Source organism: Palaemon carinicauda, chromosome 14, assembly GCF_036898095.1.
Source record: "Palaemon carinicauda isolate YSFRI2023 chromosome 14, ASM3689809v2, whole genome shotgun sequence".
Lineage (NCBI taxonomy): Eukaryota > Metazoa > Arthropoda > Malacostraca > Decapoda > Palaemonidae > Palaemon > Palaemon carinicauda.
Genome location: NC_090738.1, coordinates 56,480,093 through 56,504,260, shown reverse-complemented (window position 1 = coordinate 56,504,260; position 24,168 = coordinate 56,480,093). Strand labels below are relative to the sequence as shown.

Here is a 24,168-nt window from a genome sequence, read left to right as displayed (position 1 = left end):
AATAAATATCCATACAACATAGTGTTCAAATAGAAATAAGTTTCCACTCAGTACTGGGAACCAAACGTTGGCCCCTTCTAATGAAGGGCCGGGTCGAGACTAACCATGCCATGAGAGGCTATCTACTGTTCCTTGAAACTCTGGTCAGTGAACAGATGAATCAATAGAATACTAATAGCCAGTAAATAATGTTAGACCCGGTTCTGAACGTCTGAGTCAGGGGTGGCCAACCTGTGGCGGATGCGCCAACAGTGTCACATTTCATGAATACAAGTGTCGAACTATACCCCAAAAGATAGTACATTAAATGATTTTTCTTTAAAATTGATTTTTATGAGTTATACAGCTGATCCCAGCCTGTGAATAGGATCACTAACCAAAGTTCAAGGAACATCCAGACTTATGTCCCCTTTCTTTTACAGAAGGTTCGCCTACATGGTTCCCGTCAGGATGATGATGAATCTCTCTGGCCTGCAAGAGAGGCTCTCCGCCCTTGGTTATCAAGGTTGGGAAGAAATGCTCCATCTAGAGGTCCCTATCTCCTCAGAGTGTCCTCTCTAAGGTTGGACGACGACCCCATGGACGGGCAGGTAGGTGGGGATGAATTTTGAGCCTTCAGCTTTGCAATTACCTATGTCACCGACCTAGGACCCTTAATGGATCCTGATGTTCATGTTACCCTGCATAAACCGTGACTGCTAAAAGCAACACATTCTAGGGAAAACCAAGGGGCTATGACGGAGCTCAAAAGTATGGTAGGGAGTCGGATCCGTTCAGGAACTCAGAAGTTTCCCCCTACAGCCCCAGGCATATCGAAGTAACCTCCTTCGATAAAAACAACGCATAGAGGTTTGCCTTACATGTTCCATATATAGATGGTACCATAAATCTGGATGGCATAGACGTCCTCCCTCTGGGGGACCTAGAATTTACTCCCAGGTACTAGAATTCCCGTTCAACGGATTCGTTCGATTGAAAGAGATTGCCTTGGTTAGGTTAGACAAGGTACCGAAGGTAACAGTATTATTTCCTAAAGGGCAGGCCCGATCTGTCTGGACCAGGATGTTGTCAGTCTGGGGGGTACGATAATTCCAAGATCTGCCCTTCCAATTCGACCTACACGTTTGATGGTCTGATCGGGTTAGTTGTGGGAAATACGTTCTGTCTGAGGCCTCTATCAGACAGGAATCGATAGTCGGTTACCCACTTGTCATCACAGCCTCCCTCTGATTCGACGTCTATGCATCCAAATCCCCCTCATCAGGTGGTCTACCTCACTGATTCACCAGGTACACAGCCCAACCCCGTTGGGATGTTTTACCTGCATACAGCCCTAGATCCGAACCCTCAGGCTCCTCTCGTGGACACCAGAGAGGAAGCTACAGGAGTAGAAGACAGTCTCGCCATCGAGACGGACCTAGAAAAAAGGGGGCTCGGAGAAGGAAAGTACCTAGATTCACCCCCTCACAACGCGGTGGTCCCGGTAGGGGGTAGACTTTACCACTTTTGAGACCATTGGACCTTCGGTCTGTGGGCTCATAGCATAATCTCTAAAGGTTTGAGGTGAAAATGGCCACAAGGTCCTCCTCCTCCACCAGTGACCTTCTCCCAGAAATCCACTCCCATCCTGGAAGAGTACACCACAGGGTTACTCAAGAAGAAGCAATCAAACGGGATCGATCACTGAAGTTCCAAAGCCACCTGTTCACAATTCCGAAAAGGCTTGGCGGCATTGAGAGTGGACCTGGACTTGTCAAGCTAAACTCTTACATTCTCTGCGACAAGTTCCGGATGTTGACTATCTCTCAGGTACGGACCTTACTTCCCCGTAGGACCGTCACCACCTCTGTCGATCTTACCGACGACTATTATCTTGCGCCTTTAGCTCGAAACTTCTCTTCTTATCTGGGTTTCCGCCTAAGCAGGAAAGCCTTTGTGTTCAAGACATGCCCTTTGGCCTCAACATTGATCCCAGGATATTCACGAAACTGGGAGAGAGAGTGTTAGAACAACTCAGGAACCAAGAGATACAGATCATTGCTTATCTGGCCGGTTGGCTCATTTGGGCCCGGCCGGTCATAGAAGGCAACAGAGCTACGAAGGAATTATTTCAATTTCTCGACAACCTGTGAATTCGGGTCAATCTCCAAAAAATCTCGCCTGCAACCATCAGTCCGCTTAGAATGGTTAGCCATTCAGTGGGACCTTTCGAAGCACACGTTGTCTCTCCCTTCCAAAAGGTAAGAGGAATAGTTTCCAAGATCAAAAAAAAATTTTCTCAAACACAAACAGGTGTCTGAAGAGCCTTAGAAAGTATCCTCGGATTTTTCCAATTCACTTCAGTAACAGATCTAATAAAAGCCAAACTCAAAGACATCAATCGAGTTTGGAGAAAGAGAGCTACAGTACCTATAAGAGACATGGTCTTGAAGGTCCCCTCTGTCTTGAAAATGAGACTACGCCCATGGTCCGAACCGAAGGACCTCTCCAAATCGGTTCCTCTACAATTCCCACCTCCACAAGTGACATTCCATACAGCCGCGTCTCTAAGTGGATGGGGGGGATTACTCCGAACATCAGATGTTTCAGGTTCTTGGTCACTCTCCATGAAACAGTCCCATATCATTGTTCTCAAAGCCATGGCAGTGTTCTTGACCCTGAAGAGAGACTCTCCTCCGAGGTCGACCCACATCAGAGTAGTGTCAGACAGCACAGACGCAGTACACTACGTCAACAGGGGAGGATCCAAGTCACCCAACCTGAATCATATCCTGGTCACTATCTTCGACTGGGCAACAGAAGAGAACTGGTTCCTGTCAGCACCTCACCTAGCGGGAGGCCAGAATGTGAGAGCGGACTCACTATCCAGGACGGATCCACTGGAGTCAGAATGGTCTCTAGACATAATTTCATTCCGGTGGATACTCAGGCTCGTTCCAGGCCTCCAGGTAGATCTATTCACAACTCAGATGAATCACTAACTTCCTTGTTATGTGACCCCAACCCTGGACCCTCGGGCTTATGCCATGGACGCATTACCCCGGGATTGGAACCATTAGAAGAAGATTTCCCTATCTCCCCCAGGGAATCTTCTAAAAACTTTTACACAAACTACGCTCCTTCCGGGGCGCAGTGGCTTTAGTACCACCTCACTGGCCAAGAACAGTTGGTTTCCTCTCCTCCTCGAGTTGAAACTCAGTCCCATCCGGATCCCGTTCCTCAAACTGACCCGAGTATCCAAACTCACTGTGTCAGATTACTCAAAGATAGCCAAAACTCTAACTTTGTGGACTACAGGAAGTTGGCAGCTCGTAGAGATGCGAACATTGAACCGGAAACGATCTCTTCATCGAATGGGACAAAAAAGGGACTCGACAATTCGCCAATATGATTCGGCCGTTAACAACTAGTAGGTCCCCTAAGAGTGCAGACCATACTCGTATGTCCCCGCATTTAGCCATCTCTTTCTTGAGGTTCCTATTTGACAAAGGCCTAACAGTTAGCACTTTAACCACCATCAAGTCAGCTTTGAAGAAGATCTACCTTGTAGGGTTCAACATTAACCTAGCTGATTCCTATTTCTCATCAACCCCAAAAACATGTGCTAGGCTTCGACCTTCGGTTCGGCCACAAAAGGACTCTTGGTCTCTGAACGGTGTTCTCAAACTTGCGATGGACACGGACAATGAATCCTGCTCTTATATCACTCTTCTTAGGAAGACTTTATTTCTAACGGCTATGGCCTCAGGTGATGGAACATCAGAACTAGCAGCTCTCACGAAACCCGGAAAACATAGATTTCCTCCCTTCAGCCGAAGTACTCCTTTTCCAGACAAAGCTTCCCTAGCTAAAAAATGAGGATCCGCAAAATAGGTGCTCCTCTCGGAAGATTATTCTTCATCCCCAGGATTTTTCTCCGTGTACAGTCACACTCTCAAGCCCCTTTTTAGCTAGAACTGCCACCCGCTCGTCTGGCCCCTTGGTTATCAGGGAACAAGGAGGTACTATTTCCATTCACGGTATCAGGCAACAAATCCTCTACTTCATTAAACATACTAATCCGGAATCATTTCCCCAGGCTCATGATATACGGACAGTAAATGCCTCCAACAATGACTTCCAGAACAGGGACTTTGATGATTTTAAAAAATATACGGGTTGGAAATCCCCTATGGTTGTCAAACGCCAATATCTAAAGATCTTACAGGCCCTTAAATACCCGACGATGGCAGAGGGGAGCCTTATCTCTCCCCATTAATCTCCTCTTCTTCCTTTCTTCCATCTCTTCTCTTCTCCCTCCTACCCACCACTCACACCACGTCGCCGCTCTCCTTGGTAGTTCGTTAGCCCTATGATATTTGCCATGTTTAATTCCTATGGTTTAACTGTTATTGTAGTTACCGTTCCTTTAATGTTTAGATATACTTAGACATGTAAGGTTTGATGACTTTTGCGATTCGACACTCAGTTGGTTCCTTGTCGTCATTATTATTTAACCTTACGTTCCCTATGTCATTTGGCTGGTTGGTAATTGGACGATTACTTTATTATATCATAGTATTGTCGTACATGGTGATTGTATTCTCCTCATTATGTTATTATTTTATTGGGCTTGGAAGGCATTCTCTGGTACCTTTTCGCCGGACGTCACAGGTCGACCCAGAAAAGGGATTTTGACGAAGGAAAAATCTATTTCTGGGGAGAGACCTGTGACGCCCGGCGAAACCCTTCCCGATTATTTTTGTACGGACCCACCCTTTTCCTTGCCAAGCCATATGTTCTTGCAGAAGGATGACCTGGTGAGCGCGAGTGGTAGGTGTCGGTAGGGTATCCCAACTGTATTCTCAAGGGCCTGTCACGGCCCTCCCCCTTTGATGAAGGGATTATCTAAATGGGAGACAGCCTGTGAATAGTGTTTTACAAACGCCCTTTTTAGATATACGACACCAACAAGGTGCTCGCGCGAGGGTTGTAACCTCTGCATTCCATGCTTTTAATTTTCTCTGGTATATTTGGAAGATTTATATCAGAAAAAGTACAAAGAAGGACTTTTTCGCCGGGCGTCACAGGTCTCTCCCCAGAAATAGATTTTTCCTTCGTCAAAATCCCTTAATTCCTTCTACCCAGTCCTTCTACACACCTAGTTAATTCATTCCAGAACTCATTCCGCTCTTCTTCACTTTTCTCACAACCTGGTCCATACCCAACATTCCCTACCCAACCTAACCCTTACCCACATTAATCTACATGACATCTCCTTCCATTCCACTACTTTACCTGTCACCCATTCACTCAGCAATAAAGCCACACCCTCTTGCTCTTCCCCTTTCAATCCCAGACACTCTACCAGACATTTCACCAAACATCACTTCACCCTTCCCTTTTATCTTTGTCTCGCACAAAGCCAATATATCCATCCTTCTATTCCTAAATATACTTCCAATCTCACATCTTTTACTCTCTATCGTACTACATCCACGCACATTCAAACACCCCAAAACTAGAGTGCCGGGAGCAGTCACTCTCCCCCCAGCTCCACCTCTTTGATGATGTCTCACAGGATTGTAAATACAGGAGAGGAGGTTCCCAGCCCCCTCGTCCCGTCCCTTTTAGTCGCCTCTTACGACACGCAGTGATATGTTGGCGTTATTCTAATTGTTTTTATGCCCCCGTGGCCACAGGGGCTCAAAAAATAAATAAGCACTTCCAACGCTGGTCAAAATCAAATAAATATATAAATCCAGCGTGCACACACACACAAAACTGCCTCAAGTCGCAGTCAATAAAAAAAAAGCATTTGCCCAAGACTTGCACCACTGTCTTAACCTAGCTAAAAACATAAAGAAACAATCTCAGTTATACCAACAGTCTTTCTCACAACAAACAATCAATACACTAAATACCTCTCACTCGCTGTCACACACACACATACATACACTCTCTCTCTCTGTCTCTGTCTCTCTCTCTCTCTCTCTCTCTCTCTCTCTCTCTCTCTCTCTCTCTCTCTCTCTCTCTCTCTCTCTCTCTCTGGATTTGGCAAGCAACAAAAAATAAATAAAATGAAAACAAAAATCAATCCTCCAAAACAATGCAAGACTGAGGCCGAGTTAGCATGACATGGAATGTTGCCATGGTATGTTGTGGGGGGTGGATAGGTAAGTGGGGCAAAGCGAGCCGAGTACAAATCATTGTGCCGTGAGAGTACTTCTCGCGAACATGCGAATGTGACTTTTTATTTAATAGGTTATGCAATTCTCTGTGTCACAAACGAGCGAAATCGCGAAGAATTAATCAGCGAAAAGCGAGGACAAATTGTATACTCACAGCAAAAGCTGTTGATGCCCCTTTTTATGCATAATTTTACGCATGTATCGATAATTTTTCTTATGTGGAACAGTGCATTTGCAAATAATTGCAATTCTCATGTTACCATTTGAATAAGCCTTTTTAGTATTTGACAGGACATACAGAAAAATTTATAAATATGAAAATCTCTACAAAAACCTTTTTATTGTAGATTTATTTAAAGAAAAAAATTCATTTTAAATCTTTGCTCAATTTTATATATAACACTTATGGGCTATATATTAAATATATTCAGCTTTCTAAGGCTACTTTAAGTTTCTATCTTTATTCCTTTTTTAGTTATGCTATAAAACATCAGCACCATAAAAAATTTGGCATTTTCTAAGCAATCATGGCTCTTTACTAGTCAATTTTATGTGAAAAAAAAAAACATTGTCACAATATGATAAAGCAGCTATTAATTCTTTTCTTTATAAATATTCAAAAACATTATCTATACATTTTTGCATAATTTTCGAGTTTTCTTCACTTTTTAAAATAATTCTAAGCATTGTAAAGTTACTCTGCTTATATCATGAAAATTTTTTATCTTTATTTGGCATTACTGTAACAAACAAGAAGTTTATATCTCTTATATTTTAGTTGTACTGAGGTGCAGAAAAAATTCTCTGTAGATGCACCACTTTTCCCCCTGGCCAAAAGTGATAAGCCTTATAATGTTTGTGTCACAAGCGGGATAACCAAAGGGCTAAGACGTGTTTTGGCAGTAAGGTACTAGCACTTACATTTACTCTCTTAAAGTTAACCCATAATTACCTGTTGGCAGAACTTGTAAGCGAACAAAATTCACTGTCACCCAAAACATGATGCAACTGATCAACCATAGCTGAAACTATATCAGTAACGTTAAGAGCTAAAGTAATCATATGATATGCCATGCCATGCGATCCACATATAAATTATGAGGTTGCTTAAGAGTTCCCACTTTATAAAGTGGATGCATATTAGGATCTGAACAACCAACTCTGTCTACTGCTTCATACTCTAGTTTTCTAAAACTTAGACTAGGGTTGCAGGAATGGAAGGGTTTAGAAAAAGAAGGGTCTAAATTGGATAAAGAATTTGTGGCTCTGTTAGAGATTCTTGGCCCTAAAGACCTGACTGGAAAAGTCAGGTTAGGGTTAGCAATCGGGTACTTAGGATCAGAAGTACCTATGCCACTTTAAAGTGATGACTTGCTGGCCTTTAGAGATTAAACAAAGGAAGCTGGTAAGTTGAGAGCTTTTGAAGTTAATCACTATCAAATCTTGACTGGTCAAGTGCTGTATTAGGGAGTGGTGCTGTCGTATCATTATCATCATTATTGCTTCTGTAAACAACTAAAGTAGTCTTCTCAGGATTTCCCCCTGAACTAAAAACAAATTTCCTTTAGTGCATTGAACTGTAAAAATATTTTTCCCTGATAGGAACAGTGAGGCATTTGCACTACTCATAACAGCTACTGCATTTAAATGGTTAACAAATCCCGAGAAAATTTCTTAAAACACTAAGAGTACAACAATTTGGAGCCTGGAGAACAAAGTTTCCCAAACTGGTGTGACAGAGAGGCTGAAATAACCAAGAGTCCCTGGAGCATCCTTTTTTTGCTTCTTTCTATTAACTGCTAGAATGCTTCATTACTTCACTAGAGGCATGTGTCAATTGAAAGAAGAGGAAATGACAAATTCCTTAGATTTTATGGGTTAATGTCAATAAACTAGGCTTCTAAAGAAGGAGCAATAGAACATCAGGGGAAGTTCATAGAAATAATAAAATAAACTGTTCTAGAGTATGAGAGAGTTTATCTTTGCATCAATAGCATCTGACATTAATCTTCATAACTCTCTAGAGTATAAGTTTAACGGTCTTGGCGAGAAATAAAAAATTTATATCTAAGTTTTTAGATTGCAACTTAAATGTTTAATACTGTATTGAATAAGAGGCATTAATCTTATTATTTAAGCTGTACATATTTTGCTTTGGCTACGGGGTTTTGTATGTCTTTAATATATCTTTATTTTGATGGGTTCTGGTTAATGCTTTAATTTGCTTTTAGTTTGTACAAAATAACAAGTACAGTTGTCATTAATTATCATTCTTTGGAAAAGATAACATACACAGTACAGAAATTAATACTGTATATGCACAGTAATATTTTATTAGATTTTTTTATGTCCTGAGTGAAAAGAGAGAATTGAGGCATGGAAGCATAATTAAAATTGCTTTTTCTATCAGTGCTGCTAGTTGATGTAGTTAGCATTTATTTATGGTCTTTTATACTTGGTAGAATGGAACTTTAATTTTAGATATTCAGAAAGTTGTAAGTATTCTTATTTGTGAATAGAGATGTACTAACCTAGTAAGGTAGGGGGAAAAGATGTTATTAGAATATTAAATTTGAGTTCAGATTATGGAATGTAGTAAAATATTAAAAAAGACTATGATTTATGAGTTTTATCCACATTTTTGGTACCTAAGGGAAAATTTTCCACATAGAGATAGTGATGTACATTATGGTGTACTTTTATTGATACAAGTGAAGTGAGATGTTATAAGGAATGTTATTTAGGGTCAGAGTGCAGGTACTGATCCCAACCAAGAACATTTTCCAGTGACAATGAAAATTTGTGAATAATTTTAGCGAATAGTTCAGTGAACTTCATTAATTCATTTTTATTGATAACTCACTGGCTAGTAGCAATTGATTCGGAATTATTGTTTACCAAAAATTTCTGCCTTCCTAACAAGATTTGTAAACATGTATGAAAGGGCACCGATTACAAGTCACAGATTGGAGTAAAAGTTTCCTTATCAACTACATGGAATGGAAAATTCTGTTAAGTTAATCATGACTAATATGAAATTACTTGGATTAAATTTTAGGTATTGTACTTGAGCATGCCCTGTTTTTATTTTTATGCATGTATGTTAAATGGAATACAGATTTAATCTTTATATCCATTACTGGACAGGGAAACCTTTCAATTACTGTTATTCCGGAGAAAATGGGTTCTCATTAAAACAAATATTTTTCTCTTGAATAGCTGTGGGTGTGTTGCACTTCATATTGATGGATTCTCTTTTCTCTCTTCTGTGTGGTTTCTTTGAATTTATATTCACTTTTGTTATACTTGTTTTCTTAAAAATGGTTTTAATTTTTCACATATCACAGCACTTTTCTCTTGGTTTTTAGATGAGCAATGTTTTATCTAACTTCACATAGATTTTACAATGCTAAATGTCCTCCATTTGTAAAACCCCTATTTTATTTTATTTGTGTCTTAATTATAGATTATATATATATATATTTCTTTTTTAATTTCTGGTTATAGTAAAAGGATTTCTCAGTATGTTACCCCAGTATCTTATTCCAGATTGAATGGTTATATCCATTCATCATTATAAATTGTAAAATGGTTATCTATTTCTGTTACCAGTTCAAAACCTTTATGGTTATTTCTTTTAACTAAAATTTTTCTAATGCTGAAGAATTTTTTGAGAGGAATTTGTCTAAAAGATGTCTTGGTAACCAACTATATAAGAGAAAATCTGATGTCCAGTAGCAGAAAGAATCATACCAGAAACAGATACTCCGAAAACTTTCTCCTTGTTTTAAATAACAGACTGGTCAATGGATATGAAAAGTTAATGGGTTATGGTGTGCTTCTTTTAATCCAATAACACTACTAATATCATCATACTATTGATTACTATTGAATATAATAGTTTAGTTACTTCATTAACCTTGATTGCGCAGTTTAAGAATTGCTTTTATCATTCAAATTGAAATTTGCTCAGAAGTGAAGATATTTTACTAGGATTGTTAATTTAAATATTACTATAGGCCTACATTGAACTCCGAAAGAGTATAATTGATGGGTTTTATTCAAAGTTGCTTAAATCCTGGTTTTTACAATTTAATAGGTTGAATGCTGCTATTTCAACACAGTATTTTGTAGAATTTAGATAATGTTTTTCTGGGCTCCGACCCGTGCCGCCCAGTGAAATGCTCCTTTAACATCATTTCTAAGGTAAAAACTGCTATGAATTTACCAGAGAAAAATTTGTATAGGAATGCTAGGTTGAACCCAGCTCGCTCACCTTAATAAGGTGTCGGTATAATACTGGGGCGCTGAATAAATCACAACCAGAGGCCTCGCACCATTTAGATATCTCCTGTCAACATCCCCGAACAGCGAGGTGCCGTTCAACATCCTACTACTACTAGCAATCCCATGCCAGTGACGTCACTCCTTTATATAGCTCGCATCATTTCTAGCCGTATTTTGCCTTAGCGTGTCAATTTTGCTGGTTTTTTCTGGATTTACATCAAGATGTCGGACTCCACTGTCACTCCATCTAAGTTAAGTACCAGATCTGTGAGTTTTGAGATTTTGTAGGGGGCCTTGCCCTTTTTTGCTTATTTTATACAGTTTTATTTTTCACGACCCCACGTGGGTCTTTCATGGCGCCCGGCTCCCTCCTATCTCTCTCTCTCGTTTCGTTCTCAACACTTTTCAGTGAGTCCTCCATACTGATTGTTTCTTGTTGTGAAATTTATGGGTATCCACGGTTCACACACCGTATTAATTTTTATATTGTCCTGTTATTATGATAACAGTTATTACATATACGTGTGCGTATTATCGGTAGGTTGGCATGCCTGGTCGCCTTCGGGCGTTCCTATTCCACTCTATTATTACTTGGATTATTTACGTTCGCACGCCACGGACTTGCTTATCATTTTAACGTCATTCGTTTGCTTGCATTAGCTCGAGGGGCTTTCATGAGTCAGATATTACATATTAGTTTTCATTTTGTTAGCACTTCAATGACTCTGTGTTATGTTGGTAGCCCTGCCGCAGTGCTGTCAGGCTTGGGTTTCTCCTGTCTCATGTTCGCTCCCTCGTTTGCTTTACGATTGAGGTATAGTTAATTTTATTATTATTATCATCCAGCATGCCTTCCTATCTTATTTTACCATGTGTTATGTTTTTTATAGTGTTAATAGTCTTTCCGCGTGATCATATCATCGTGGGTCTGGCAGGTTGGTATACCTGCTATCGCCCCACTACTAGCCTCCCTCCTGCCCGATACCTCACCCCAGGGTTCCCTCCCTCTCTCTCTCCCGATCGAGGTTGAGTCACTTTATGGCGCTATGTTCCCCTCCCGGGGGCATCCGCTTTCTTTGCACGGGCGGTTCCCGTTGATCTGTGAGGCTTACTATTATTATACATTAACGTACATTACTTACTCTTTTCACTACTCTACCCGGTCGTAGTCGTTTTCTTTCTGTCGCTCATTTGGCCAACGATCGGCGGGAAGTTTTCTTCTCGGTCCGTGGTACCTTGTCCTGTTATATTATTTATTAAGTTTTGTACGTGCTACTCCCTCGGTCCCGCACGTCACGGACTCATTAAAGATCCCTTCCCCCCTCTAGTGTCACGCACCTCACGGACCTCATATATATATATATATATATATATATATATATATATATATATATATATATATATATATATATATATATAGACTTTCATTACGGGATCCCCGGAAGTAGCTTTTATACATTACCATCTGGTCGAGTTGTTTAGTTGCGCCTCTGGAGCCAACGTTACTCATTCTTACTTGGATTAACTTTAAATATTAGTCACATATATATATATATGTTATATATACGATCCTTGTTCCCGACCTTCCCTTCCCTCTTTTGATATGATCACGGTTACGGTCTGACTTAATTTCAATTCCTTTTATAATCAAAATAGATCTGTTATTTTGATATTGATATTTAAGCACTCCGGACCCCCCGGGGTCCCGAATTTCCTTACATTCAATATACTTAATGGCTATATATAAAAGATTTTTATCATGATATTGACATATATATACGTAGATATTTAAGCTCCGGGCCCCTTATTTGCTTACATTTAAGATACTCATGTATCTTTTGTCTTACAGACTGTACGTATATAAAACATTTTTATTATGATATTGATATATAAATCTTCTATCATGATATTGATATCATTTAAGCACCCGGGGCCCCTGAGCCTCTATTTGCTTTCCTTCAGGATTCCTAAGGTACATATATATAAAACTTTTTTATCATGATATTGATATCATTTAAGCACCCGGGGCCCCCGAGCCCCTATTTTCTTTCATTCAGGACTCCTGATGTATATATATATAAAACATTTTTATCATGATATTGATATGTAAATCTTTTATCATGATATTGCTATAATTTAAGCATCCGGGGCCCCCGAGCCCCTATTTGCTTTCATTCAGGATTCCTGATGAATATATATAAAACATTTTTATCATGATAGTGATATATATATATATATATATATATATATATATATATATATATATATATATATATATATATATATATATATATATATATATATATATATATATATATATATATATATATATATATTTAAGCACTGGGGCCTCTGGGCCCCTAATTTGCTTTCCTTTGAGATACTCATGTATCTTTTATTTTACAGACTGTACGCTGTGCAATGACGTCATGTGCCGCGGTCATCTATCAACCCTGCGGCCATGACGTGTGTCGTTCACACGCCCACTGTTCTGTCCGAGTGGATGACTTAGCTGTTTGGCATCCAGACAATTGTGTAGTCTGCTACACAATGACCTCCACTCTAACATCTGACTCGGTGAGTACATTTTCATTGATACAGACTTGTAGGGAGTTACGATTAATTCCAAACATTATTAATTTTAAGGCCACTAGTCCTCTGGACTTCCCGCATGCCTTTCGCTTCGTGTCTACGAAGTCCTTGGACTTCTTCACTTTTGTTTGGCACAAATATCCCTCGCTAATAGTCTGTTCTCTTTCAGTGCTCCCAACTTGAGAAAGATACAGCTCGGGCTACCCTCAAGATCTGGATTGACGGGTTTGCCCGCAACGTGAAGGCCAAACAGCCTTATATCCTCTCTGGGGAATGGTGTTCCCGTCTCTACCCCCATGCTAAAACTTCAGCTGCGGTCCCCAAAGAGTTGGCGGATCCTATCATCGAGAGGTTCGAATCCCTTCTTCTGGCCCCGGACCAAGAAGAGGCGGGCGGCACCCTAACTGAGGACGTCTCTACCCTCAACCTCGATGTGGAACCCATGGCTCATGACGATCCCGACGCAGGTAGGGACGTAGGTGAGTCAGGTGGTTCCCGGGCTAAGATTCCTATCCCTAGCCCGGCTTTCTCTTCTACTTCAGAACACTCTTCTTTTCGGGGTTTTCCGGGGACAACCGGGACTGGTCTCAGTCCCCGGCCTGTTATCCCCAAGGTGAAGGCTCATCGAAAGACTTTATATACGACCCACAAGTCTTCCAAAGACCACAGGTCTTCGAAATCATCAGCTTCGAAGGCTAAATCTTCCTCCACCAGAGTCTCTCAAGACCCAGTTGCTGTGCCTTCAACCTCTCACGGAGTAATCTCCGTTCCGGCACCTGTTCCCCCTCCCGGCGGAATCATCTAACCCGGTGGATTTTTCCGAGAAGATGTTTGCTCGTTTTGAGTCGATACTATCGTCTCATACGCAGCAATCACAAGAGAGAATAGCTTCTATGGAGAGCCTAGTTCAGGGACTCATGCGCTCGGGGCTGCCACCGCCACAACAGCAAGACCCCATCTCCGACGCCTCCAAGCTTCCTCTTTTCAATAAGAATAACCCTCGGAGGTTGGCATTGCATGCCCCCTTCTCGGAGGGTATGTTGTCAATCAGAGATTTCAGTACCCGGCCTCTTGCGGATTATGAATTCTACCCGCCGGGTCCTGAATTCCCCTTCCCGGGCTACGCTCGCCTCATGGAAGAGGCTCTGATTCGATTGGATAAGGTCCCAAAGGAAACTGTTAGAACAGGCACAGTCTGTCTTGGTCCGCGTGTTCAATAAGTGGGATTGCTTGAACACAATGATTACGGCCTACAAAAGTTCATATACTGTACTATGTTTGTGGCCGACGACCAGACCCCTACCCCATGTGCGACCAAGATCATAGAGACGGTTTTTCAGGCTATCAAGGAAGAGAAGCCTTTACCTCACCTCAGGGAGACCGACTTACCCTCCCTTCTCTTTCCGGGAGACAGTGAATGTTGGCGGAACGCCCCGGCTACCTTCTCGGTAGGTAAGTTGAGCCCGGACTGTGCCTCGACGCAGTTCAGCGAACGGCTTCCCAAACTCCCGGAGTCTCTCATTAAATTGGAATATGAGTCGAGGTGTAGATTCAGCAGATCCCTTAATTCAGTTGCCCTTTCTGAATTGACCGTCGCCACTTACAACGAGGAGGACCACCTTAAGGCCCTCACTAAGTCACTTTTGCAAAACTTTATGGCTGACGCCTATGATTTTGTAAATGCTAGCACCCATTGTCGACGACACGTTCTATCCGAAGCCACGATTAGGGACGAACCTAATAGGCTCATCAAAGCTCCAGTCTGGGGCCCGGATCTTTTCCCAGGGGACTTAGTTAACTCTGTCCTTAGCGAGGCAGCTAGAGCCAACCAAAAGCTCAAGGTTAGGTGGGGCCTGGTTTCAAAGAGGAGATATGAGCCTACTAGTACCCCAATTCGAGGTAGGAAGAGATTGAGGCCCTTCCAATCTTCCCAATTCAGGCAACCTCTGCAAGTGGTTCAACCGGTCTCAGTCCACGGAAGAACTACGTTCCTTCACAAAAGATCTGCTACTAAAGAATGCAATCCAAAGTATACGTCGCTTAAGATTTCACGGACGCTTGTTCAACGTGCCAAAGAAAGGCTCAGACAAACGGAGAGTAATCCGGGACCTGTCTCGTTTAAATTCCTTCATTCGTTGCGACAAATTCCATATGCTTACCGTCTCGCAGGTGTGGACCTTACTTCCCCGTGGGGCCGTCACCACCTCCATCTATCTTACAGATGCCTACTATCACGTTCCAATAGCAAGGCATTTTCGTCCTTTTCTGGGCTTCAAGCTAGGTAAACAAGCCTATACATTCAAAGTGATGCTATTGGGGCTCAACATAACACCCAGAATCTTCACCAAACTAGCAGAGACAGTAATTCAAGAGCTTCGGACTCAGGGGATACAGGTAGTAGCCTATCTAGACTATTAGCTAATTTGGTCAGACAATGCCCAGATTTCCCGCGTAGCAACGAACAAAGTCCTCACCTTCCTTCGGCAACTGGGATTCCAAGTCAACCTCGAGGAATCCCGCCTGGTCCCGGAGTTCAAGTTTCAATGGCTGGGACTACAAGGGGACCTGTGCTCCCATACGTTGTGCCTCCCCAAAGCCAAAAGGAAGGTGATAGCGAGGAATACAAAACAATTTCTCAGGGAAAAGTTGACCTTCCGAAGGAGCCGAGAGTGGATCCTAGGTTCCTTACAGTTCGCCTCCGTGACAGACATCGTCCTGAGTTCCAAACTCAAGGACATAAACAGAGTGTGGCGCTCCAGAGCAACCGCAATACGCCGAGACAGACGTGCTCGCCTTTCCCCAACCCTGAGAAAAAGTCTGCAGCCTTGGACGAAGATCAAGAATCTTTCCAAGTCGGTTCCTTTACAACACAAAGTCCAAGGGTTATGGTCACCGGTCTTCCAACAAATGCACGTCAACGTCCCAGAGGCCATGGCAGTCTTCCTCACTTTAAAACGTCTCAATCCAGCCAGGAATCTCCATATCAGACTGGTTCTTGACAGTGCAGTCATAGTACACTGCCTCAACAGAGAAGGCTCCAGATCAGCCCAAATAAACCACATCATGTTGAAGTTTTTCTCCATGGCGGCAATGCACAAGTGGCACCTGTCAGCAGTCCATCTAGCAGGAGTCCGAAATGTGGTAGAGGGCTCACTTTCCCGGACGACTCCGCTAGAGTCGGAATGGTCACTAGACAATCGATCTTTCCAGTGGATACTATCTCCAGTCCCGGGTATCCAGGTGGATCTGTTTGCGACGAAATCCAATCGCAAAATAGATTGTTACGTAGCCCCCAACCTGGACCCTCAGGCTTATGCCACGGACTCTATGATTCTAGATTGGAATACCTGGAAGACGATTTACCTGTTTCCTCCGGTGAATCTCCTGCTGAAAGTTCTGCACAAACTCAGATCCTTCAAAGGTCAAGTGGCTCTCGTAGCCCCCAACTGGCCCAAGAGCAATTGGTTCCCCTTGTTGCTAGAACTAGGTCTCCGCCCCCGGCTGATTCCCAATCCGGTGTTAACACAGACAGTGCAAACTCGCAATGTGTTCGCTTCCTCAAGGATTCTGAATGCCCTAACTTTATGGACTTCATGAAGTTCGCAGCCCAACGAGGTGCAAACATCGATCCTTTGAATACTATTTTCCTGGAATCTGACAAAAGGGAATCTACTCTCCGTCAATATGACTCAGCTGTCAAGAAATTAGCTAAGTTCTTGAAAGATTCCCAAGTTGAGAAAATGACGATGAACCTAACTGTGACATTCTTCAGAACTCTCTTGGAATCTGGCCTGGCAGCCAATACCATTACTACAATCAAGTCAGCCTTGAAAAAGATCTTCCATATTGGTTTTGACATTGATATAACGGATTCATATTTCTCATCCATCCCGAGAGCTTGTGCCAGACTAAAACCTTCAACTCGCCCTAGCGCAGTTTCCTGGTTTTTGAACGATGTTCTTAAGCTAGTCTCTGACACCCCAAATGAATCCTGTAACTATATGGCATTATTAAGAAAGTCACTTTTTCTTTTGAGCCTCGCCTCTGGCTCCAGAATCTCAGAATTGTCAGCCTTATCTAGAGACCCTGGTCATATAGAGTTTCTCTCTTTGGGTGAGGTTCTTCTCTCTCCTAACAAAGTTTTCCTGGCTAAAAATGAAGACCCCCAAAACAGGTGGTCTCCCTGGAAGGTTGTTCCACTTCCTCGGGATCCATCCCTGTGTCCAGTTACCACCCTGAAATCCTACTTGGGTAGAACTTCCACTACAACCACAGGGCCCTTATTTATTAGAGAACACGGAGGAACTATTACCCTTAAGGGAATCAGTCAACAAATTCTTTATTTTATTAAACAAGCTAATCCTGCATCATTTCCACATGTCCATGATATTAGAGCTGTGGCTACCTCAATTAATTTTTTCCACCATATGAAATTTGATGAGCTCTCAAAATATACGGGTTGGAAGTCCCCTAAAGTTTTCAAGCGCCACTATCTAAAACCTTTAGAAGCTCTTAGATTTGCCACAGTAGCTGCAGGGAATATAGTTCCTCCTGAAGGTACTGAGTTCTAATCACAACGTCTTGCTCTGTCCTATTTCCCTCTTTCCTGGCTTACCTGTTTTGTTACTATACACCCTTATGGTGTATTATTTTATTATTCAATTGTTCAATTTTACGAATTGTTTTGATTTCTCTTTTTCTTGAATCCCCGAGCTGATTTTATTTTGCATTTTTGATTAACAAGCTGGATTCCCACTACAGTGAACCCTCGTTTATCGCGGTAGATAGGTTCCAGACCCGACCGCGATAGGTGAAAATCCGCGAAGTATTGACACCATATTTACCTATTTATTTAACATGTATATTCAGACTTTTAAAACCTTCCCTTGTACGTACAGTAGTACTGTTAACAAACTACCCTTTAATGTACAGAACACTTAATGCATGTACAGTACTACAGTACCCTAAACTAAAACAGGCACAAATATTGAAGGCGATTTAAATCATGCGTTTCCTAAACACGCCAAAAAGCACGATAAAAAAATGGCAACCAATGTTTTGTTTACGTTTCTCTGATCATAATGAAGAAACAAACGCATTTAGTGTACTGTACACATCTGTGTATAGGTTAGTTTTTGCATCGATTATCTTGATTATACAGTATGTTGATTTTGTTATTACCAATGTTTTACTTAATTTTTCTTAGGACTTTCAAATGAAATGTTTTTCTTTATGACGCCGCCTGAAACAACGGCGTCATAAAGTACGCTCAGTAAACAACCACACTCAGTAAACAAAGAAGGCATTTAACGCGCATGATGAAAGTGATAAATGATATTTACAGTAAAAGCTTTTAGAAAATATGTTATTACAAATATTATTTACCGTATCTATATAAAATCATACAGTACATACTGTACGTAGCAAAGCAGGAAAACAATTTACGAGAGAGAGAGAGAGAGAGAGAGAGAGAGAGAGAGAGAGAGAGAGAGAGAGAGAGAGAGAGAGAGAGAGAGAGAGAGAGAGAGAGAGAGAGAGAGATTGTTTTACGTACGTAAATGTAAATTTTAAACAAAAAACATATGATAGGTTACAACATGTATACTCTTCAGACTTTTAAAACCTTCCCTTTAACTTAATGCATACAGTACTAAACTAAAACAGGCACAAATATTAAAATGTTAGAATATTAAAGTAAAAAATAAAGATTGTTACTGTACTCACCATGAAAGAAGTTCAAGAAAAACTTGAATGATGATGGCGATGAATTTGCTGCACAGTAGAAATGATGATGATGAAGCTGATGATGTCTTCTACTGTGCAGCCAATAATAGTATTTTACGTCTCTTCAGACGGAGGTGTCTTTTCCTGGGACACCTCTTCAACTTCTTCCTGAGACACTTCTTCAATTTCTTCCGAGGGCATTATGATCGGAAGTTGCTGCCGCTGCTTCTTTTTTCGCAAGAGCATCCTGTAGGGAGCCATGTGTTCATCGATCTTGTTGCAGAATTGTACAGAACGAACCATATCCTCGTCCCACTCTTGCGACATTTCTTTCACCTCATTCGCAAGCTTGCAGAGCTTGGCAAGCCGTTCTAATGTTAAGCCCGTTTCTTCGACATTTTCTTGGATCTCTTCCTGTGTTTCACTGTCTTCTTCACTGGCCGATTTCGTCAGGTCTTCGAGGTCTGCGGCCGCGTAACTTCTACTGTCTTTTAACATATCGAGAAGCGTCACCTTCTCAGCAATCGTCATCATCTTTCGGTGGTGTTTAGGCTCACTACCAGCCTTAGTAGAAGCAGAACGCTTGGGAGGCATTGTACAGTAGGGTTTAACAGAAAATTCAACAAAAAGTTCAACTTAAAACAGTCACGCACAGCACAGATTAAAGTTCACAATAACTTAACAATGTCAACACAGCGATACGGCGGGAGACAAAGTGACCGCGGAAAGAGATGCTGCGGGTTGGAGAAGCGGTCAAAACACCAATCACAGGCTAGATTACAAAACTTGGGTTCTGATTCGTCATCTATCAGCGCTTGAACCAATCACAACCTGTCTTATATGCTACGTAGGTTACCAATTCAAAGTACAAGATACCCTGCGTACAGTATACTGTACAGTAATAATAATACTGTAATAATAATATTAAATAATGATACTGTAATAATAATAATAATAATAATAATAATAATAATAATAATAATAATAATAATAATAAAACAATAATAATTTTAATAACAACAACAACAATAATAATAATAATAACATTAATAATAGCTTTACGTACGCTATTTTACGCTTTTGTTGTAGGATGTGTGTCTCTCTCTCTCTCTCTCTCTCTCTCTCTCTCTCTCTCTCTCTCTCTCTCTCTCTCGTACGCTTATTCGAAATGTGATTTTTGCAACAAAGAATATTATTGGATGCAGTACTACGTACGTATACATACAAAAGATTCATGGAAAAGAAGCACATCCATTACATTTGTAGTACAGTAGTAGCCAACAGCAGCCTTACACCATTCTAATATGGTATGACTGCATCTGATTTGCGTTTCATGTTCGATTTAATTTTACTACGTACAGTACTGTATACAGTACTGAATTATCGTATGATCACATTCTCTTTTCGTGTTTTATTTCTTTCTGTGCTTAATTATATGTCATATGTAATGCAATGAACAATCAGTAAGAGCAGATATTACTAATTACAGTATTAATGGAATTACAGGTAACGAAATATCGTATTTGGGGTCTTCAGATATCGCGGTATTTTCGAAATTTCCGGAAAATCCGCGATAGGTATATATATATGGGTTATGAAAAAAACCCACGATGTGGTGAATCCGCGATGGTCGAACCGCGAAGTAGCGAGGGTTCACTGTATTCATATCTGTTGAATTTTACCTACGGGTTTCATTATTGATTGTTTACCATGTCTATTTATCACTGTCATATACATGTTGATCTAATTTTACGGGTTTCCACATCCCTCTTTTTTATATTAAACTCATCAGCGCTGTTATTTTTGTGTTATTCCCTCTTCAGGTAGTTAGCCATATTGGGTCCCCATTCTCTGGTACGATTTCACTGGGCGGCACGGGTCGGAGCCCAGAAAAGGGCTGCAATGGGAAGTGACTTCACTAGCGTGGGATTGCTAGTAGTAGTAGGATGTTGAACGGCACCTCGCTGTTCGGGGATATTGATAGGAGATATCTAAATGGTGCGAGGCCTATGGTTGTGATTTATTCAGCGCCCCAGTATCATACCGACACCTTATTAAGGTGAGCGAGCTGGGTTCAACCTAGCATTCCTATACAAATTTTTCTCTGGTAAATTCATAGCAGTTTTTACCTTAGAAATGATGTAAAAGGAGCATTTCACTGTGCGGCACGGGTCTCTCGCCCAGAAATAGATTTTTCCTTCGTCAAAATCCCTTTATAGTTCACAGTATTTGGAATCACATGAATTATTTCTTAAATACAAAATTCAAAATGTGAGTTCCCATTTTTCCCAGCATGGATACCAGAGTGGGATTCCCTATTTGTTTTGGCATGGGCACTATTTCTAGCAACCTTTTAAAGCCCTACCTTTAATATCTTTGAATAAGAAGTGCCAGCAGTGTATTTTTCAGGATTTTAAATGATCTTAGCATACAGTTGTTCAATGAAAAATAATTTCATTTGAATGATTAAGGAAAATTTTTTAATGAAATATATTTTTTTTTCTATACTCGCCTGACATTCATATTGTTTGAAGTTGGTTAAATGTTGATGTCTACCTTAAAATCTAGAAATTTCCCATATTGCATCCCTGTAATGGTATTGCCCCTCTAGTGGACTACAGTTGAGATCATATTGCAGTGTCATCATCACCTCCAATGAGTAGGCTATGTCAGTGTATGGTAATAAAAATGCTTTAATATACTAACAGCACATTGCTTTCAGTCCTGAAGTTGAAAGATGTTGAACATCCTCCTGTCTTCACTAGTTAAGGAGGGGCCGGGGTGAGGGGGGGGGTCCATGATATGAATGCCCAATGGGTGTAGAAATAATTTTATCAAAATTTAGTTTATTTCACTAATGGAGGTGTGATAGTGAAGGAAAGATATCGGCAATCTGAAACCCTAGACTAAAAACTTGCACCAATTACCCGAGACTTTTTTAATTACAAGTTTAATGTTATCAAACTATAAGCTGATGTCTGTCGTCTCCTGTATTCCAGAGGGACTTGGGAGTTTTTTTGAACGACTGTAGGAAGGAGATCTTGCTATTTCTGCTTGCTTTCTTCTCCGCCTTCCCTCCCATTGATCCTTGTTCATTCGAGGGTCTTGGATGACATGCATGGTGGCCTCAAGGGCTTTTCTAATTGTCTCCCTTAACCAAAAAGAGATCATATTCTTACACATCTTTTTTGTCGTCCCCGTGATGATAAAAAGGTTCAGGATACCTGACCTATCCGATGTACTGTAGTCCTTTTGAGGCATGTTCTAACTGCCCTATCCGGACATAGGATGCGGTCCTCAGGGTCGTCCAACACAGTTTTCAACACCGTACTCGAGAAGGACTTGAACTTGTCATCCAGGGCTGAGGAATTTTGGGTCTTTGCGACGAAGTCTGGGACAAATTGGAGAGTGATTTCCTTCCAACCTCTTGGGTGGTGCATTTAGTAGGAAAGACTGCGAAATCTTCCCTCTCTCAAACGGATGCCTGGGCCAGGAAGGAGATGGTTTTGAGGGTGTTCCTGTCAGTCGCCTCTTGGAGTGGGTTGAAAGGTTACTTTAGAGGTATTCTAGGACTTTTCCTGGCATTTCACAAATGTAGGAGAGCTTGCCCGGGGTGACATTTTTGTTTGAAGCTCCTGATCAACATGGAAACTTGATCGAAGTCCTTCAGGTAAATGCCCATGAGTTGAAAGACTTGTCCCATTGCCGCTCTGTACCCCTTGATGGCTGGTACTGAAAGACCCTCATCCAGTCTGAGAAAGACGAGAAAGTTTGCTATTACAGTGATTGAGACAGGAGGTTGATGCCATGTGTTTCCTGTTGCACCAGTCACAGACGCACATCTATTTAGCTTATTACACCAAGGAGGACGACTTCCTGAGATATTGCAACATTTCCATTGCTGTCCTCTTCAAAAAGAATGTTTTCCAAGAAGGAACTTGGTAGTCTCCATCTGTGAAGAGACAGTTTGTGGGATCTCTTCACGTGTGGTTGACATAGTATATTGGGTCTTAGGGGGAGACTTTGTGGTTCTTCCACTAGGAGCGAGATTAGATCTGGGTACCACTGCATATGGGGCCATGATAGTCATGTTAAAATTTGGTGTGGACATGTCACTTTTTATGACACCTCTCAGGAGGCAGTACGGAGGGAATGCATAGACATCCATCCCATCCAAGGGGTGTTGAAAGACATCTTTAAAGTATTCTTCTGGGTCTGGTACCAGGGGACAGTACACTGGAAGTTTGTAGTTGAGGTTGGTCATGAATAAGTCAATTGTTTATAAACATCACACGCTTACCAGGTCTTTTGCTACTTATGGGTGTAAGGACCATTCCAACCCAATAATTTGGCCCCTTCTGCTTAATTTCTCCACCATTATGTTCCTTTCCCTGAGATGGATCTCACTGGCAAGACCACATTGTTGATTGCCGCCCAGTCAAGTGCTTCTGTGGTCAGATTGCATATGTTTGATGCCATCCTCCCTTGTTTGTTGATGTAGGGGACTATCATTGTGTTGTTGCTTATCAGAGTGAGTGAGTGGTCCTGAAATTCTTGAGTGAAGGTTTTCAGAGCTAGGATGGCTGCCTTCTTTACAGCTCATTTATGTGGAGTTTGCTCATCTGCTGCCAATTTTCCATGCACTATCATTGTCCCCATGTGAGCGCCCCAACCCTCCTTGGAGTCATTGGTGAAGAGTTGCGTGTCTGGGGGAGGACATTCCATAGGGATGCCCTATCATATAGTCTTCCTTGATTGACCAGAAGAGGGCCGCCTTTGTCTGTTGGTTGGTGGTTATCCTCTCATTCCGGTAACCCATCTCACTCACCCATTATTTCTTCAGGCACTGCTGCATAGCCCGTTGATGGCGACTCCCGTTGGGCATTAGTTTCTCCAAGGAAAAAAGGTGGCCTAGGAGTTGTTGCCACCATTTGGTTGGAAGGTCTGAGAGACTGAGGAAGGGTTCCACCACCTATTGTAATTATGTGATCCTTTCATCTTAGGGAAAGGCTCTCGCAACCACCAAGTCCAACTTCTATCCCCAGGTAAACCATCAACTGAGACGGGAGTTGGGACTTCTTCCTATTGCTTGTGATCCCCATCTCCTCACAGAAGGTTAGGAGTTTGTCTCTCTGCCTCTCCAAGGTGGCCTTTGAGAAAGAAAGTACTAACCAGTTGTCTAGATATCTGAGGAGTCTCATGCCCCTGGTGTGGGCCCTTATCTACACATGGAAGAAGATTTTTGTGAACACCTGAGGTACATTGGAGAGTCTGAAGCAAAGGGTCTTGAATTGAAATGCCCTTTTCTTCCAACCAAATCAAAGGTATTTCCTGCTGAATGGGTGGATGGGGATTTGGAAATATGTGTCCTTCAGGTCGAGGGACAGCATAAAGT

The 24,168-nt window shown here is 41.6% G+C and overlaps 1 protein-coding gene across 5 annotated transcripts in view; it reads left to right on the top strand.

Moving 5' to 3' along the window:
- The window catches only part of LOC137653593 (6-phosphofructo-2-kinase/fructose-2,6-bisphosphatase 1-like), a 388,947-nt gene that overhangs the window by 314,775 nt on the left and 50,004 nt on the right, over positions 1–24,168 (top strand). The window contains exon 11 of one of the 5 annotated variants that reach the window (XM_068387129.1): positions 7,773–8,734. The exons of the other annotated variants lie outside the window; for them this stretch is intronic. Within the exon in view, the coding sequence (XP_068243230.1) occupies positions 7,773–7,781 (9 nt within the window). The 3' untranslated portion in view covers positions 7,782–8,734. Of the gene's footprint in view, positions 1–7,772; positions 8,735–24,168 lie in introns of those variants that run through there. 5 annotated transcript variants of the gene reach the window in all.